This window comes from Erinaceus europaeus, chromosome 8 (genome assembly GCF_950295315.1).
Source record: "Erinaceus europaeus chromosome 8, mEriEur2.1, whole genome shotgun sequence".
Classification (NCBI taxonomy): domain Eukaryota; kingdom Metazoa; phylum Chordata; class Mammalia; order Eulipotyphla; family Erinaceidae; genus Erinaceus; species Erinaceus europaeus.
Window position 1 is genome coordinate 28104905 of NC_080169.1, and position 13192 is coordinate 28118096.

At 37.7% G+C, this 13192-nt stretch overlaps 2 protein-coding genes across 2 annotated transcripts in view; both read right to left on the minus strand.

Moving 5' to 3' along the window:
- Positions 1-13192, minus strand: part of LOC103114303 (cytochrome b-c1 complex subunit 10-like) — a 530783-nt gene that overhangs the window by 97858 nt on the left and 419733 nt on the right. The window lies entirely within an intron of this gene.
- STK31 (serine/threonine kinase 31) overlaps positions 1-13192 on the minus strand; it is a 115019-nt gene that overhangs the window by 21059 nt on the left and 80768 nt on the right. The window contains exons 15-20 of the mRNA XM_007529046.2: positions 7444-7575; positions 6429-6530; positions 4908-4988; positions 2040-2165; positions 664-789; positions 186-272 (exon numbers count right to left, since the gene is read on the minus strand). Of these exons, the coding sequence (XP_007529108.1) occupies positions 186-272; positions 664-789; positions 2040-2165; positions 4908-4988; positions 6429-6530; positions 7444-7575 (654 nt within the window). The remainder of the gene's footprint in view (positions 1-185; positions 273-663; positions 790-2039; positions 2166-4907; positions 4989-6428; positions 6531-7443; positions 7576-13192) is intronic.

Consider the following 13192-nt stretch of genomic DNA (forward strand, 5'->3'; position numbering starts at 1 on the left):
CTACTTCATGCCGGTGTAAATTAATTTCTTCATTTTTCTTGCCTGTATATATAATAGTTCATATCACACGGTTAATGTAACAATTAAATGGTCAAAATTCTACATAACATATGGCATGTAGTATTCCCTTAATACACGTTATTTTCTTATTTAATGAATTCATAGAAATAGTGTTTTTAACTTACCTCTGACGTTAAAGGTTTATTGGCTTGAATAGCACTAAGGTTTGCCTTAGGATAGTATGGAACCATCAGATAAGCCACAGGATCTGACTAAGAAACAAAAAAGAGAATGAGACTTTTGAACTGAAAATTTCTTTAATGTATATTTAGTATGCACTGACTGTACAAAATAACTTTTCCTTTATGCTAAAAGGAATGAAATAATCTCAAAAACTTCTTTTAAATAAAATGCTTTCAGTAAAACATTACAAGGCCAAGTAGTGGCACACCTGGTTGAGTGCATATGCTACAATGCACAACGACCCATGTTCAAACCCCTGGTCCTCAACTTCAGGGGGAAAGCTTTGCGAGTGGTGAAGCAGTGTTGCATGTGTCTGTCTCTCTCCCTATCATCCCTTCCCCTCGATTTCTGGCTGTCTCTATCCAATAAATAAAGATATAAAAAAAAATTAAAAGAAAAGCATTACAATAAGAATTTTACCTTACACAAAAATAGGAATATCAATGGTAGTAACCCAGATTCTTCTTTTGCTTCTCTCCAAGCTCTATGATAAGCAGCTGCTCTCTGAATCACCCCAGATTCTGTGTCAACATCCACAGAATAGCCCTTGTATCAAAAAAGAAGCATTGATAATTTCAAGATTAAAGTTGCCATTCAAGTCATACATAATTTCAACTTTAATAATAATGTTATGTATGCTGTTATACCTAATTAAACTTTTAACTGTAGCAGCTCTTCTGTTTTATATGCTACAATTTAAAAAAGAATAATTCTACCTATAACTTAATACACATTCTAAAACATGTTGGGCTCGCAGAATAGCTCATCTGGATACCATGTGCGTGACCAAGGTTCAAGTACAGAACCCACCACATTGAAGGAAATTTCCGTGTTATGGTCTCTTTCAACTCTTTCTGCCTTTTCTTTCTCTATACATAATAATAAAAAAATAAAACTTGATTATTAAGACAATTATAATAGGATAACTATTATCATGATTAACAGTTTACCACATCAATAAAAAAATAAGTAATCAAAGAACAGACTGTGTTGTCAAAGAACAAGGACTTCAAGGAGAAACATAAAAACAACCACAAGGACCAGCATAAGGATCCCAGTTCAAGCCCCCCATCTCCGGGGGGGGGGGGTACATCACAAGCGGTGAAGCGGGTCTTCAGGTGTCTTTCTCTCCTCCTCTCTGTTTTCCCCACCTCTCTTGATTTTTCTCTGTCCTATCCAACAACAACAGCTATAACAACAATAACAACCACAACAAGGGCAACAACAAGGGCAGCAAAATGGGAAAGATGGCCTCCAGGAGCAGTGGATTTGTCGTGCTGGCACAGGGCCCAGTAATAACCCTGGAGGCAAAAAAAAAAAAAAAAAGATTTTTCAAATGCTATTGGATAGAACATAATTAGCAAAAATCTCATCCCATGGAGAACAAATATACTCAGGGAAATCATAAAATTTTAAATTCAGGAGCTGGGGATATAGCATAGTGGTTCCACAAAAACACTCTAAAGTTCCATATTTAATCCCCAGCATCACCATAAGCCAGACTGAGCAGTTTCTGATGTCTCCATATATAGATTTTTCCCTCTGTATGTATGTATGTATCTCTCTCTCACTCTTTCTCTCCTCACTGAAATAAAGTATTTTTATTGTTTAAATTCAAAAATTTTTAATTCAGATTCAAACAGAAATTCCACTTATAGAAATAGAAGTAGAAATAAATACCACTCCAGTTAATTTAAGTAATTTTAAAATAAACACTTTGTTTACTTTCCTGAAAAGCAGAATCATCACTCCCCTTTATACTTCTGAACCTCCCACAAATCAGAACTTAAACCTACCTTTAAAAGAACTGTTTGCCCATTAACTTCAGAACATACCAAAGGACGCTTGCTGCTAAGCTCCTTCATGGGCTCTGCATCAAGAAGATCCCGTTCCAAGCTCACAGTAAGAAGACCACTAGAGTTCTAGGCACAAGTTTTTGTTACAGTTGAATAGTCCAAACAATAAAAATATTTACCACTCCCTATTTTGTTTAGTACCTGGTTCTTCAATTCCTCCCACCCAATGTGTAGTGACCTTACAGTAAATTAACACACAAAACCTAATATAAATACTAAAGATGGCTGAGATTAAACAGACTAGCTTTGAGAGTTTGGGAATGTAATCTATTTCCTAAATAAATTTACCCTTAATTTATTTTTTAACCTTTAATTCATTTTTTAACAAAAATCAACACACACATTAATAAAAAAAAGTTAAATTGACTCAAAAATTCTAGTTGTCTCTGCTACTTTTTGTCATGTCTTGTGAGTACTGGGACCTCTCACAAACTCAATTTCACTCTTTTACCATGAATTCAGTGACAATGTTAAAAATATACACATATCTAGAGCCAAGTGGTGGCTCACCCAGTAGAGTGTACACTTCAACATGTGATGACCCAGCTTTGAGCCCATGGTCATTATAGGAGTTCCTGCAATCACAAAGGAGTGCATGAGTGGGCGGGGGGGGGGGGGGGGGAGTTTCACAAGCAGTAGAACACTACAGTGGTATATCTCCTTCTCTCTCTCCATCTCTCTCTCTCTCTCTCTCTCTCTCTCTCTCTCCCTGTCTCCTAATATCTATCAGGGAGGAAGGAGAGGAAAGGAGGGAGAAGACAGTTCAGCAAGCATCAAGGCCCCGCAATAAAAAAAAAGAAATAACTCTTGAGAAAGAAGAACATAAAGAGAAACTAAAAGCAGGATCTGATTAAATCGAGAGCAGGGCACCAATGTAAAAACACTGTGGTGAAGGGGAGACTGGCCATTGGGCTTTCCGGCACGGCGGGGGGTGGAGGGGCGGGGGTGGGGGGTGGGGATGGGACACAATCTTTTGGTGGTGGGAGTGGTGTTTATGTACAATCCTATTAAAGTGTAAACATATAAACCACTATTTAACTAATATGAGAGGCAAAAAATTGATCATATGTCTAGAACTTCTTAAAACACAGACTGAGTCTTTTTAATACATAGGCTGTCTTTGATATGTTGTCTCTCCCAAAAGCCTAGACCAGGGAGAACAGAAGCAACTGGTAGCACAGCTATATACAAGATGCTGGGTATTATACCCCAAACCCTAACAAAGGGACTTTCCAAAGTTAACCCTATCACCAAATAATGTGACGATAACAATAACTATCCATTGTCTTCTTGAACCCTAAGACAACAGGAACCTCACATTTCCACTAGAGAGCCTATATTTCCCCCAGTCCTGGAACATTAGGGTGGGGCCCACTTTTCTGCATGCTGCTCTCAATTCAAATCAAATAATATTGCATCCGCAGATCGCAACCTAATCAACGCAACAAGTGCCACCCCAGCATGCTTCACTTCAGACTGTGACCAGAGACTTCAGGTGTGGAATGACAACCCTTCAGCTTCATCACTCGGGTGAGACCTTTCCTTTCATAGTATTTTCTGATTCCATTCCAGGTGTTCCACTCCCCAATAAAGTCTCCAAACCTAGATATAGTCCAGGTCCCCTGAGACAGAGCATAGGTTCACACGTGCCCATAAACTAGGGGAAAAATATATACCTGAAAGCAGAAGTACACAAGAGCCTGCAGGGAATACCCCCCAACACTTCATCTGCACTATTCCAGTCTTTAGGTCCATGATTGTTCAACAATTTGTTTGGCTTTCTATGTTAACTCTCTTTTCAGCCACCAGGTTCCAGATGCCAGCAAGATGCTGACCAGACTTCCCTGGACAGACAACCCCATCAGTATGTACTGGAGCTCTGCTTCCTCAGAGCCCCACCCTACTAGGGAAAGAGAGAGGCAGACTGCAAGTATCGACCGACCAGTCAACACCCATGTTCAGAGGGGAAGCAATTACAGAAGCCAGACCTTCCACCCTCTGCAACCCACAACGACCCTGGATCCATACTCCCAGAGAGATAGAGAGTGGGAAGGCTATCAGGGAGGGGGTGGAATGTGGAGATCGTGTTATGGGAATTGTGCGGAATTGTACCTCTCTTATTCTATGGTTTTGTTAATGTCTCCTTTCTGAAATAAAAAATAAAAAAAAGAAAAAATAGTAAGAATGATCTACACTAAAAAAAAAAGAAAAGAAAAAAGAAATAACTCGTCTAGTCCCTCAAGTAATATAAACATAGAGTTAACAGATCTTACCCTGAGAGCCAATTTATCCATCCTTACTATTTTCCTATTTAATACACCTATCTCCCAGTCTTTGATCCTGCCTGCCTAAAAAACTATATCCACATCAACACCTTTATCTTTACCAACTTCCCCAGATTTTTTTCCTTTTTTCTCAGACTGCTTTAACTTAAAAGTATATTGGGCTTAAATTCCTTATAAAGTAAATACTGTCTCTAGTCTGTTTTTATTTATTTTATTACATAAGAAACAAAGTTTCACGAGACAGAGAAAGAGTGAGATGTCAGTGCACCACTTCAATACATGGGACACAGGATATCAAATCAGCTGTCTCAGATAAGAAAGGACTAAGCTCTCAGGATCAGCCATTTCCCCAAACACTATCCTAATTCTGGGAGCAGCAACTAAATAGCCTCATTATAAATGAGTATCAGGTACAGAATGGGTATTAAATATAATAAAAATTTAACAATGACACACAATTTTAACATCATCACTTCATATCATTCTGTGCAAAGTAGTAATTCTCAGGGGAAATGAAACTTACCATGTACTTAAGTAGTCCTATCTCTGGATAAAGCAAAGGCAGCTCAGGAAACCATTTCTGTACCAAGCTATTCAGTTTCTCCTATATTTAAAACATATTTTATTATAGATCAATATTTATTTAATATTGTCATATTGATCTTCATAAAAATAACAGACTAGTATCTGCCCTACTAAATATAAAGATATATATATTCTAATAAAACACATACACTAGTGTGTTTTATAGACACAATATAGATAGACTTTGCCTTCTATTATAAAGAATATCAACTAACTAACAGCCATCTTGGATATACAGTGCCATTGTACTAAAGGGTAAAACACACACACAATTACCAATTAAGCACAAAAATCCATAAGTAAGGGCAAAATTCTACAATGTTTACCTTGCCTCTTCCCCAAACATACAAGAAGTATAAAATGCAGTATTCAGAGGCTGGATGGCTAAGTGCATGTGTTACCATGTGCAATGACCAAAGACCCGGGTCAAGCTCCTAGTTCCCACCTATACGGGGATAAGGGGGGAAGCTTCATGAGTGGTGAAGCAGTGCTGCAGGTGTCTCTCTCTCTCCCTCTCCCTCTCTCTCTCTCTCTCTTTCTCTCTCTCTCTCTCCTCTTTCCCTCTCCTTTTCTCTCTGTCCTGTCAAATAAAATAAATACAATTAAAAAATAAAATACAAAAATTTTCCATTTAAAATACAAAATGTACTGACTCTCAAAAAAAATCACACAATTAGTAATAAAATTGGGGACTTAAAGATTTAGCCTCCCTGCCCCCCCAAAATCAGGTGGTTTTATTCTATTATTAAAGTAAGCTGAGCTGTCCCATTAATGTTTCATTACAGTCTTATGCTAAAATGATATTCACATAGATTTCAAGAGAAAATATTTAAGGTTTATGTTAAAACAGAAATCAAACAGTATACAGGTATATTTGTGCTATAATCTCAAAACTTATCCAAATAAGCAAAAAAAATTAAATCAAAAGTTAACAGTAATTACTTCTGTTACCACTGAGTGGAAAAGTGCAGGCAACATTTCTTCTCTGCATTTAGTACAACAGTTATGAGTTATTCTGTCATCAGCAATTTCTTATTTTACATGAACACTGCAGTACTAGTATAGCATCTTGAGCTTTGTAACCATGTTTATTTCATAAAATGAAAATAAAATTGCTTTCACTTTCTTTTCTTTTTTTTGTCTCCAAGGTTATTACTGGAGCTTGTTATCAACATTACGAATGCACTGCTCCTGCTGGTCATTTTTTCCATTTTTCAGGAGAAGATAGAAATTGAGAGAGGAGGAGACAGAAAGGGAGAGAGAATGACAGACACCTATAGAGCTGCTTCACCATTTGTGAAGCATACCCCCTCCTCACAGGAGGGGAACTGGGGGCTTGAACCCAGGATCCTTGAGTGAGTCCTTCTGCTTCATACAATGTGGGCTTAACCAGGTGTGCCAATCCCCACCCCCAATTTCTAGAATAAACAATTCCAAACTTTAAAGCAACAATACTTACATATTCTTCCCGTTCGTGATAAATTTCCTGGAAGACACTATTGCGCAGCTGAATTACTTCCTGTTGTATTTTTTCAATTTCAGAACCATCATTGTCATCAGACTTTAATCATGAAGAAAAGAATTAATTCACAGGATTAATAGACTGAAAATAAGTCTTTTTAGTAAAAACTAATGCAATTTTCACAGCAAATTAGCCTATATATTTTCTATGTATACTTCAGTACCTAGCACATAATGTACCTAGCTATATAGACATGTAATACTGGTTGAATTAATATACCAATTTAGTCTAACACTGACTTCCTCAAAACCTACTGAAAAGAACTATAAAGATATAAAATCAACTACATGTACTATTCTTGCTTCTAATTACCTACACATTCTCTCTAAAAAACTACTAACAACTTTTTGTACCATCATAATGTAAATATTAGGAATAAGAACCTGAACATAACTCAATTCCCTAAATTTATTTTTATTAAGATTTAATTTGGTTTTTGTTAATTAGTGACTTACAAAATTACAAAATAGGGGCTGGGTGGTGGCGCACCTGGTTGAGTGCACATTATAGCGCACAAGGACCTGAGCTTAATCCCTTGCCCCCCACCTGCAGGGGGAAGCTTCCCGAGTGGTGAAACAGGACTGCAGGACTACCACTCCTTCCCCTCTTTAAAAAAAAAAAGTTTTAAAAAATTACAAAATAACAGGGGTACAATTCCACAGCATTCCCACCAGAAGAGTTTTGTGTCTCCATTCCCTCCATTGGAAACTATAATGATTCTCCCAAGGTTACAGATACGTGTTGACTATTGTTTCTATAACTGTCTATATATTTTCCCCATTTTCCTATGGTCCTGCCTTCAAGGTATGTAAGTCAGTGTTCTAGCAGTCTAAGTTATCTCCTAGGCTCTGGTTCACTGATTTTAAATAATGTATTTGTGTGTTTTTACTATGTAGCAGAGCACAAACAAAATAAAGTATACATATTTAATAGAAAGCAACTGTTTCCTTACTTCTTCCAAATTATTCTTTTCAACCATTTTCCATCGAAGTTGAGCTTTTAAACTTTTCAGTTTCTTTTTAATAGACAGTAAGTGATCCACACTGGGGCTCTTATTTAAACATTCAATAATCTGTTGCTTAAACTATATAAGAGAAGAGTAATATTTTCAAAACACAATCAAAATATTTACTGAACAAGATACCTGCTTACCATTTATTTATTTATTTTTTGTTACAATTCAGCTAGTACTTAGGAGTTCAGACTAAAATAAACTCTACAGTTTTAAGCACAACAATTATACTGAATGATTCATTACTTATCCATATTTCTACCTAGATGAACATTAATTTCCAGCAAAGCAGAAAAAGTAAAAGAGACTTAATTCAAGTTGAAATGTACAATGAGACATACTTTGTTAGAAAGTATGCAAATCGGAATTCTAATGACGGTGAAAACAGAAGTTACCTTTCCCAAAGTAATTAAGACAACATATATCACATTTTAAGGGTTTTAAACCCTTCTGACTTACTAATTAAAATATGTTCAAAGATTATGTATAGTGGTATTTTTGAATTTAAAAACAACTTCGTAATCTGAAAAAATACAGATGCTAAAACATAAAATACAGATGCAAATTTAAATAATGTATATCTACATGAAGAATGATGTCCTTGTCATTCAAAATCATAGCATAGAAGAAACTAATGAAAAACGTTCATAATACACTATTAGGGTGCAAAGGAAATGATCCCATAATCCTATTTCCTCTCTTGTTGGTTTCTGTTTGTTTGTTTTGTTTTGTTTTTGTCGCTAGGGTTACTGCTGGGGCTCAATGCCAGCACTACAAATCCACTGCTCCAAGAGGCTATGTTTTCCCATTTTATTGCATAGGACAGAGAGAAATTGAGAAAGTATGGGAGATAGAGAGGGGAAAAGATAGACACCTACAGACCTGCTTCACCCCATAGGTGGGGAGTGGGGATTCAAACCTGGGTCATTGCACTTAAGAGCCATGAATCCTCTGGATTTTTCTGAGATTGAAGAAATAATAAAACAACCACATATAAACTGATAAGAGTAAAAAAAAAAAAAAAAGTGGGGAAAAAAAAAGCTAACCCAAGGACCTGGATTCAAGCCCCTACTCCCCACCTGCAGTGGGGATACATCACAAGCAGTGAAGCACATCTGTAGGTATCTTAACTTTTTTTTCTCTCACTCCCCATCTCTCCCCTCACCTCTCAACTTCTCTCTGTCCTATAAAATAAAGTAGAGAAAAAACAAAGGCCACCAGGTGCAGTGGATTCATAGAGTGGGCAGCAAGTCTCAGTAATAACCCTGGGGAAAAAAGTTAATTCACTTACATGGTTTCAGATATCATCTTTAAATGACTTAGCTAAAGGAAAGGACGGGGGGGAAAAGATGAGGTAATTAGGGAAGTACAGTAAAACAGCATGGAGATTTAGGTTCTATCTTCTCAACTTATTAAAGGGATTCAGTCTTCCAAGGAGAGGTTTACATGTAATCATCTTTCACAAAAGGAAACTTTAACCAGTCTTCAGAGGACCTTCTATGAAGTTAACCTTTTGCCAAAGTTTATCATTCTACAATGGTAGATTTTTGCTCCCATACAGCGTCATTTAAAATGAAGCAAACATTTTTGAAATAGATTATTAAGCAATGCAATTCACACAATAAACATATATATTAGGATATGATCCAAAAAAGGAATACATTGAAATTAAGTGTATCTTAGTTAGGCTCAGGGAACTATAATTAATTATTTCATTTCTTATTCTTCCACTTAGAGAAAATATTTCCTTTTTTTTTTTCTTTTTTGCCTCCAGGGTTATCACTGGGGCTCAGTGCCTGCAATACAACTTCACTGCTCTTGGAGGCTATTCCCACCTTTTTTCCTTTATTGGGGGATTAATATTTTACATTTGACAGTAAATACAATAGTTTTTACATGCATAACATTTCTCAGTTTTCCACATAACAACACAATCCCCATGAGGCCCTCGGTCATACTTGTCCAGGATTTGTACTCTCCTCTGTGCCCACCCCAGAGTCTTTTACTTTGGTGCAATACACCAGCTCCAATTCGGATTTCTGCTTAGTGTTTTCTCTTATGATGATGTTTTTCAACTTCTGCCTATAAGATCATCCCATATTCATCCTTCTATTTCTGACTTATTTTACTTAACATTTCTTCAAGCTCCATCCAAGATGGGCTGAAAATGGTGAAATCACCATTTTTAACAGCTGAGTAGTATTCCATTGTGTATATATACCACAACTTGCTCTGCCACTCAATTGTTGTTGGACACTTAGACTGCTTCCAGGTTTTGGATATTATAAGTTGTGCTGCTATGAACATGGGTATACACAAATCTTTGTGGATGGGTGTGTTGGGTTCTTTAGGATATATCCCCAAGAGAGGAATTGCAGGGTCAAAGAGTAGGTCCACTTCTAGCCTTCTGAGAGTTCTCCAGACTGCTCACCACAGGGGTTGGACCAATTTACATTCCTAGCAGCAGTGCAGGAGGGTTCCATTGTCCCCATGACCTTTCCAACACTTGTTGCTGCTACTTTTTCTGACATGTGACATTTCCAAAGGAGCGAAGTGGTATTGTCTTTATTTGCATTTCTCTGACAATCAATGACTTGGAGAACTTTTTCATGTTTCTCGACCTTTCAAATGTCTTCTGTGGTGAATATTCTGTCCATGTCCTCTCCCCATTTTTTGGATGGGGTGATTTGTTTTCTTGTTGTTGAGGTTAGCAAGTTCTTTATATATTTTGGTTATTAACCTCTTGTCTGGTGTATGGCATGTAAATATCTCCCATTCTGTGAGGGGGTCTCTGTTTAGATAGTGGTTTCTTTTGCTGTGCAGAAGATTTTTAATTTGATGTAGTCCCATTGGTTTGTTCTTGCCTTACTCTTCTTTTTAAATGGACTCTTTTCATTGAAGATGTCCTTAAAATTAATGTGGAAAAGAGTTCTGCCAATATTTTCCTCTAAGTATTTGGTAGTCTCTGATCTAACATCAAAGTCCTTGATCCACTTGGAATTTACTTTTGGAATGCTACTGAAGTTGTTGACACTGTCCTTGTGACCTAACATATGGTCTATACTTGAGAATGACCCATGAGGATTTGAATAGAATGTGTATTCCAGTTTCTTTGAGTAAATGACTCTGAAAATGTTCAACAGTTCCAGTTCATCTATCTCTTCATTTGGCTCCCTCGTTTCTCTATTGGTTTTGTGCCTGGATGATCTGTTAAGTTGAGAGAGTGGGGTACTGAATCAAGTCCCCTACTATTATACTGTGTTTCTATTAATATATTGCTATAGCCCTTTCAGTGGATGTTTGATGTATTTAAATGGCCTCTCATTGGGTGCACATATGTTAATAATTGTTAAGACCACTTGATTGACCCTCTGAGCATTAAATAATGCTCATCCCTATCTTTTTAAATTTTATTTAAAGTCGATCGTGTCAGATATAAGGATAGCTGTTCCTGCCCTTTTTTGTGGGTCATTGGCTTGTATGATAGTTTTCCATCCTTTCACTTTGAGTCTGTTTTGTCTTGTTGAATTAGGTGGTTTTCCTGCAGACAGCATATGGGTGAGTTATGTTTACTGATCCATCTTCCTGCTGTGTGCCTGTTAATAGGTGAATTCAGACCATTCTATAATTGATATTATAGAATGAAGATATTTTAATGCCATTATTCTAAACTTTTACAGTGTTCTGATATATGGCATATTTATGGTAATCTGACTATAAGAGACCTTTCAGAACTTCTTGCAGGGCAGGTTTGGAGATAGTTGATTGTTTCAACTGTTGCTTATCTGAAAAGGTCTTTATGCCTCATTCCATCTAGTCTTAATGACAGTCTAGCAGGATACAGCAGTCCTGGTTGAAAGCCTTTCTCATGGAGCATTCAATAGATATATTGCCATTCCCTTCTGGCCTGTAGTGTTTATGTGGAAAAATCTGCTTCTAATCTTAGGGGTTTTCCTCTGTAGGTGACTGTTTGTTTTTCTCTTTCAGCATTCAAGATCCTTTCCCTATCATTCTTCCTTTTCATTCTAAATATGATGTGCCTTGGTGTCTTTGAGTCTGGGTTCTTTTTAGGATCCTTTGAACTTCTTGACCCTTTATGTCTTTGATGTTGTCTAGACTAGAAAAGTTCTCAGCTATTATGTCCTGAAGAATGCTTTCTTCCCCTCCCTCTCTTTCTTCCTCTGGCAAGCCAGTAATACTTGTATTATTTCTTTTGAAGTCATCCTACATGCCTATGTTGATATTTTCAGTATCTCTTTTTGAGATCTCTTACTTCTGTCTTATTTTTCTCTAATTCATCCTTGACCTTGTTAAGTCTGTTTTCTGCCTCCTTTATTCTACTGTCTCTCCCATCTGCTGTTTTCTGTAGTTCAGATATTTTGTTACCTTGTACTGATACTATATTAGCTTGTTCAGCTAGTTGTGCTCTTAGCTCAGCTACTACTTCAGCTTTCAGCTCTCTAATTACATTTAGATAGTATTTTCTTGCTGTTACCCCATTCCGGATGATGTTGCCTGCAAATTCTTTCCTCACTCCTGTGACTAATTCTTTAATTAGTACTTGGATGTTGGCCTCATTCTTTTGTGCTTCTACCTTTGGAGGGCTTTTAGCTCGGCTTTTGTCCTGATTCATTTCTCCAGTGTTTCTTCATTAATTAGCCACTCACTGTATATAATATGTTATGAGGACCCTCTCTCAGTACTTTTCAAACTACTGATCACTCTTGCTTGGACTGACTTGCATCTAAGGAAGGTACTTAAAGAGTTCACAGTTGTAGAAATTAACAGCTGTTTCAATGTTATTTCAATTCCTGAGTTGAAGCACAGTGGCTGTTAAAGCCTCTTTTGTTCTTTTTCTCCCTGTAGGTTACAGGAGCCTGAGAGCTATTTAACTATAAGCCTTTTAGCTTAAATCACTCACTCCTGACCAAGAGATAAAGCAGGGTGGAGGAGAGATAATACAGTGCTTTTGCACAGACTCCCACACCCTGAGGATCCAAAGCCCTGGGCTCAACTCAGCCACTCTTCCAGCAGCCAAAGCCAAGGTGGAAGTACTACTTGGCCCTGTGAGTTTCCAAACAAGTCCTGTTTATACTCTGTGGCAGCTATTCACCATGTATCCCCAATTCAACAGGAGAACAGTGTAGAAAGGCTCCCACTATACAGCCCCACCTGTAGCCCACCAGAGTGTAGATCTTCTCCAAAGTTCCCCGGCCAGACATCAGCATGGGGCCTCCTGGCTGCTGCTCCAGCCTCCGATGGGCAGTAGCAATGGAGACTCACAGTTGCATTTGGTGAGCCTCAGGCAAATCCTCCCTTCAGCAGTCTTTTTGCTGGTAAAACAGACTGGAGGTGGTGCCTCAAAAGGCAAACTGCCAGACTATTACCGTGGCTTAGGAGTAGATATGGGGTTTAGCCTCAAGAGTCTTCCCATAGGCTCCTCTCTGTCCACAAGCCATACGTGTTTGCACTCACTGGTGATTTGATGGGTTTCCAAAGTAGTTCTAATCCTGTCTTGCTGTGGTCCCAGGTGGTCTCCTTTGATTCTCCTAGTTGACTGGGGAGGGGAGGGGAGAGGGGAGTAGGAGAGGAGAGGTACACAGCTGCTGCTACTCTGTAGCCCCACCTCCAGATGTCCCCTATTTTTTCCCTTTAGTTGCCCTTGTTGTTTATCCTTGTTGTTATTAGT